At 53.2% G+C, this 5937-nt stretch overlaps 1 protein-coding gene across 1 annotated transcript; it reads right to left on the bottom strand.

Annotated features, from left to right (window-relative positions):
* Positions 1-900: 900 nt before the first annotated feature.
* LOC130503826 (uncharacterized) lies at positions 901-5709 on the bottom strand. Its single transcript, XM_056998390.1, has 2 exons — positions 2765-5709; positions 901-2671 (listed from the first exon to the last, which is right to left on the bottom strand). Exons 1-2 carry the CDS (start codon positions 5707-5709, stop codon positions 901-903), a joined length of 4716 nt encoding a protein of 1571 aa, XP_056854370.1.
* Positions 5710-5937: the final 228 nt, after the last annotated feature.

The raw sequence follows: 5937 nt of genomic DNA, 5'->3' as shown, positions 1-5937 counted from the left end.
TGTATGGCCCTTCCCAATTAGTTCCAAGCTTGCCAGCCTTCCACTCTCTAGTTTCTCGAAGACTTTTCGAAGAACGAGATTCAACCTTGCTTAGAGGGCGCGGATGACCTTCTTATTATAGTAGCTCTCGATTTGATGTTGGTAGTTCTGGATTCGGAGCAGAGCTTGATCGCGGCGTTCTTCGATTGCGTCAAGTGCGTCGAGGAGCATACTTGATTGAGCTCAACGTGTTGAGGCATTCGAGATCTTCGGAGACTAGTTACATTAACTTCGGCGGAGCCATTGCTTCAACGCCGTAGGCCATGGAGAATGGAGTGCACTTAGTCGCGGAACGAGGCGTGGTGCGGTGAGACCAAAGGACACCGTCTAGCTCGTCGGCCCAGCAGCCTTTTTTCAAATCTAGTCGTTTCTTTAAGCCGTCGATGATCGTACGGTTGGATGACTCTGCCTGGCCGTTACTCTGCGGGTATCACGGCGTTGCGGTATTCAAAGGATTCTCCATTTGTCGCAGAAATCGCGAAACTGATGCGAGATGAACTGTGATCCGTTGTCTGTCACGATCTCGTAAGGAAAACCGTGACGACAAATAATGTTGCGCCAGACGAATTTCTGAACTTCATTGTCGGTGACGTTGGCGAAGGCTTCCGCTTCGATCCATTTGGTGAAATAATCAGTCAGGACGAGAACGAAACGCTTGCCTCGTGAATTCGGCATGGGCCCGATGATATCCATTGCCCAACGCATAAACGGATCGTGGGTGCGTGTCTTTGGCATTTATCACAGCGTTTGGCGTAGGATTCGCAGTCTGTGTTTAGTGTGGGCCAGTAGAAACCTTGGCTTCGAACTTTAAGTGCTAGAGCTCGTCCTCCGGAATGATTACCCGCCGCGCCTTCGTGATTTTCAGCCATGACCAGTCGCGTTTCGTCGCCTGAAATGCATTTCAGGAGGACCTTGTTGGCGTTCCAACGGTGTAGTTCGCCCTCGATGACGACGTAATGGGCACTGTGCCTTCAGTCTTCGCGCTAGCCACTTATCATCTGGAAGGTTGCCGTGTGCTAAGTAGTTGATCAAATCGGTACGCCAATCGGGGGTTTCGTCTGATGAGGGATCGACGTTCATATCGGCTGTAACAGCTACCGCAGAGACAGAGGAGGTACTCGCGCTTTGTGCCGTTATGCTGGGGCTCTCGATCCGATGAATGGGAATTGTCCGCATGATCTGATCGTGTAGCTTGCTCCCAAGGGCTGCTAGAGCATCAGCGCAGACGTTCTCTCCTCTCGGGACTTTGGTGAGTTCGAAAAATTCGAAGTCTTTCGTGAGGTCCTGAACAAGCTTGAGATAGGCGTCCATTCTTGCATTGTGAGCATCGTACTCGCTGTTATATTGACTGGCGACGAGCTGAGAGTCGCAGTAGGCACTGAGGCGTTTGGCTCTTGCAAGGAGAGATTCGTACTCAGCCTCGTTGTTGGAAGCGGGAAAGCCGAAGCTAAAAGACTGTCTTATCAGTTCGCCGGTTGGGGATTGAAGCTGAACGCCGGCGCCGGATCCTTTATTGGTTGAGGAGCCGTCGACGTGCAGAATCCAATTGCGAGATGACACGGCCAGATCCTGCTCGAGTTCGGGTGTGAGTTCGATCAGGAAGTCAGCGAGGACCTGGGACTTGGCTGCTGTTCGGTTCTTGTATACGATGTCATGCTCGCTGAGCTCCATCGCCCATTTCGTTAGCCGCCGAGAGTGGTTGGCGTTCTGCATGATTGTTCGGAGGGGCTGATTGGAGAGAACTTCAATTGTGTGAGACTGAAAGTACGGGCGGAGTTTCCTCGCTGAGTGTACCACTGCAAGCGCCATTTTCTCGAGGGTGGGATAGCGGGTTTCAGCTTCGGTCATGCGTTTGCTCGTGTAGAAGATCGGTTTTTGCTCCCCCCGATCTTCGCGTATGAGCACGCTGCTGACGGCGATAGGTGTGACGGCAATATAGAGGGTGAGAATGTCACCTGCTTCTGGTTTCGAGAGTGCTGGAGGAGTAGTCAGATATCGCTTAAGTTGGCCAAAGGCCTCCTCGCATTTGTCGTCCCAGATGAATCGTTTGTTTCCTCGCAACAATTCAAAGAAGGGAAGACACTTATCGGTAGATCGCGAGATGAACCTGTTGAGCGCTGCTATTCGGCCAGTGAGGCGTTGCACTTCTTGGCTGTTCTTAGGGCTTGGGAGATCGAGGATCGCCGATATCTGTTTGGGATTAGCTTCAATACCTCTCTGAGTGACGATATATCCGAGAAATTCGCCGGACATAACGCCGAACGTGCATTTAGCCGGGTTCAGTTTCATGCCGTACTCGTTGAGTGTTGTTAAGCAGTCTTTGAGGTGCGTGAGGTGATCCTCGGCTCGGAGTGACTTGACCAGCATGTCGTCGATGTAGACTTCCATCGTCGAGCCTAGCTTGTCAGCGAACATGCGGTTGACAAGGCGCTGGTAGGTGGCTCCCGCGTTTTTAAGACCGAAGGGCATTACCTTGTAGCAGTAGGTTCCTCGATCTGTTATGAACGCCGTCTTCTCGCGGTCGTCGGGATGCATCATTATCTGGTTGTATCCAGAGAATGCGTCCATGAACGTCAAGAGGGCGTTTCCGGCAGTCGATTCGACTAAACGGTCGATGTGTGGGAGGGGGAAACTATCTTTTGGGCAAGCCTTGTTCAGATCCGTGAAGTCGACGCAGACTCGCCACTTTCCGTTTTTCTTTTTGACGACGACAGGGTTAGCTAACCAGTCGGGGTACTTGACTTCCATGATTGAGTCGGCGGTGAGCAGGCGGTCCACCTCGTCGTTGACTGCCTTTGTTCGTTCGGGTCCTAGTTTCTGGCGCTTTTGGCGGATAGGCTTGAAGGTGGGATCAACGTTTAACTCATGAGAGGTAATTGCTGGATCGATCCCTTTCATGTCGGATGTAGTCCAGGCGAAGGTGGAGACGTTCTGACGGAGAAACTCGGTGAGTTGCTGCCGCATATCTTCCGGCAGGGATGCTCCGATGCGGATCACTTTGCTATGGTCAGCAACGTCGAGGGATATGTCGATAACTTCCTCTTGCTGGGGAAACGCCTTCTGTAAGGGGTTTGAGACGGTGTTAACATGCGAGGTTTGTCGCTGAAGTTTTATGGTTGCGATTAACAGATCTCTAGCGGCTTGCTGATCGCCCCGCAGCGTTCGGATTTTGCCGTCTGGTCCCGGGAACTTGACGCACTGATGGTAAGTCGATGGGATCGCTTGCATCGAATGCAGCCAAGGGGTGCCTAGGATCGCGTTATAGGGGGCTTTAGAGTCGACGACCGAGAACTTCACGGTTCGTGTTGTGCCACATGCGTATACTGGAAGGCGGATTGTGCCGATCATGGCTTCGGAGGATCCGTTGAAGCCTGTAAGGGAGCGGGATGACGGTTTCATACTTCCCGTATCGACGCCCATCTTGTCGAGTGTGTCTCGGAAGATCAGATCGACAGAGCTGCCAGTGTCGATGAGGATTTTGGTGACCTGACAGTCGCCGATTCCGAGTTCGACGAGAAGGGGGTCGTTGTGTGGCATGTGGATGCCAAGGGCGTCGTCAGGCGAGAAAGTGATTTGATGGTCGTTCTCGGGTTTCGTCGGCCACTTACGCGAGGAAGTTGCCTGGCGACGGTAGTCTTTAATGGACCTGACAGAATCGCTGCAGGGTGGGGATCCTCCCATAATAACATTGATGACGGTGTCTTTGTCTTGGTTGGGATGCTGAGTTCTAGAGACGTTGAGCTTTTGTCGAAGGTCGGAGTACAGGGGGCGATCGAGCTGGCTTTGCAAATCTGGTTTCCTGGAATTGAGCTTTTCTCGCAGATCCGCGGGGCGGGACTTCACGGGACTTGGTTTATTTAGTCGGCGAGTCTTTGAGGAGTTGATCTTCTCGCGGAGATCGGGGACGTCTGTCGCAGATTTCTCCTTCCGCTTGAGGATGTTCCGTAGATCGCCAAGTGATGGGCGGCTCAGCTGAGCGCGCAGGTCTGGAGGAGAAACTTGTTCAGGTTCGTCGCTTGGAGATTCCAGTTGCGTTAGGACGACGTTGATGCGTCTTCTCGCTCTCGGAAGTTCATGATCGCCCGTGCCTTTGGCGGGTCTTGTGAAGACAGTCTCGACTCGCCGCCGGTTTCTCGGCGCTTCCTCGTCGCTAGACGAGTTATCCTTTTCCGGGGATGCTGGAGCTGCTTCTTCGGGCGTTGCACGTCTCTCTTGCTGAGGGGCTTTGCCTTGCGACTTGCTGGTTTTCCTGTCTTTGTTCTTGCTCCAGCTCGCCGGTCCTCGGGCCCTAGGTTTCGGGGGTTCGATTTCGAGTTTTCCGTTCTCGACAGAGGAGAGGAATTGCTCGAAGAGCGTCTTACATTCTCTGGTATTATGCGACTTAGCGTTGTGGTAATCGCACCACTTCTCGGCTCCCGGAGGCCGAGAACTCACTGCTGCTGAGGAATCCGGCGTTTTTCCGTCGGTTTCGCGGTTGTAAACGTTCCATCCTTTCTCGCGCACAACAGTCGTTGACGCCGGGGAGCTCTCTTCGTCAACAGCGTACACGAAATTCTTCTTTTGGGCTGCTCGGTCGCCTGATGAGTGTTGTCGTGGCTCATGTCGACTATCCGCGTTCTTTGTGCCGGTTTTGTCGGCTGTTGCAGCTTTAGACGCGTTCAGCTTGCCTATCAGGGCCTTTGTATCCTCTTCCATGCGGATAAAGTTATGGGAGCGCGCGATGGCGTCCGAAAGAGACGTCGTGGGGTTCCTGTAGAGGTCATCGCGGAAAACCGAGTGGACATACAACGTGTTTTTAAGCGCGGCGACCGCGACGCTGTCGGGTAAGACAACCTTCGAGACTATGGCTTTGAACTTCTCCATGAAGTTGCGCAGGCTTTGGTCTTTTCCTTGGGCAAGGTTGAAGAGGTCAGATACCGTCGCGTCTTCTTGAGTGAACATGATGTAGTTCTTCAGGAAAGCGGACGACAGGTCGTGGAAATCTCTAATAGAGTTCTCAGCGAGGCCCGTGAACCAAGTAAGGGCCGGTCCTTTCAAGCTTTCAACAAAAAGTTGACAGTAGCCGGCGTCGCGTTCTTCGTCGGAGAAGTTTGCACGGCGTACTGCGATGTTGAAAGACGTGATGTGAGTCGTCGGGTCGGTGAGACCTTCGTACGTCGGTAGTCGGAGCTTCTCGATGTGTCGTAATCTGACGCCGGTTATCGCCGGGGAGAATGGTGTTCGGAGGGTGTTCGCCAGAACACGTTCTATCTGCGGCGCAGAGGTGGTGACACAGTGTATCTTGGAGTTGATGTCTAGGAGCGACTGTTTGAGTGCTGCTACTTCGCGAACCATCTGTAGATCTGGGTTCGCAGGGGTGAAAGGCGCGGCGTCCGGGTTCAGAGTACTGGGAGGAGCGCCGTGACTCGTCGGGTTAGCAGCTATGTCACTTACGAACAGTTGCCTGCGGATGGTGTCGGTGGCCGCGTCTGGAGCACCGGCGAGAGGAGCGAGTAGTGCTGCGATTGCGGCGATTTGCTCGGTAGCTTCTTTTTGGGCGGCGTCTTGTCGGGCAAAACGCTCCATGATGGTATCAACAAAGGCGGGGGCTATCGGGATAGCCGTGACTGGGGTTGGGCCCGGCGCGTCGTGCTCGTCGCCGGAAGTGGAACCTTCGGGGTTCTGACTCATCTTTGCTAACGTTACTTTGCTAGCCCCACGGTGGGCGCCAACTGTTAGAACCGAGTTCGGTCGAAACTAGTAAAGAGAAGACGAAGAACTCGTCTGTGGGTCTAACAAAGTAGTTTTATAGATGAAGATATAAGGAGCTGGTTACAGAGTAAGTGTAAAGAGAAAGACAAAGCGGAGCTCGAAGAGCTAGCCGGGAAACGATACAAGATAGCAGATAGAGAGGAGTAA

Source organism: Raphanus sativus, unplaced genomic scaffold (assembly GCF_000801105.2).
Source record: "Raphanus sativus cultivar WK10039 unplaced genomic scaffold, ASM80110v3 Scaffold1161, whole genome shotgun sequence".
Lineage (NCBI taxonomy): Eukaryota > Viridiplantae > Streptophyta > Magnoliopsida > Brassicales > Brassicaceae > Raphanus > Raphanus sativus.
This window is presented reverse-complemented; position numbering and strand designations above follow the sequence as displayed.

What these genes read in the sequence shown, in the direction of transcription:
- LOC130503826 (XM_056998390.1), bottom strand. Translation starts at nt 5,709, where the DNA reads ATGAGTCAGAACCCCGAAGGTTCCACTTCCGGCGACGAGCACGACGCG. An exon ending in GAAGTCAAGTACCCCGACTG is followed by an intron (nt 2,672 to 2,764) that starts GTTAGCTAACCC and finishes CCCAAAAGATAG; the next exon opens with TTTCCCCCTCCCACACATCG.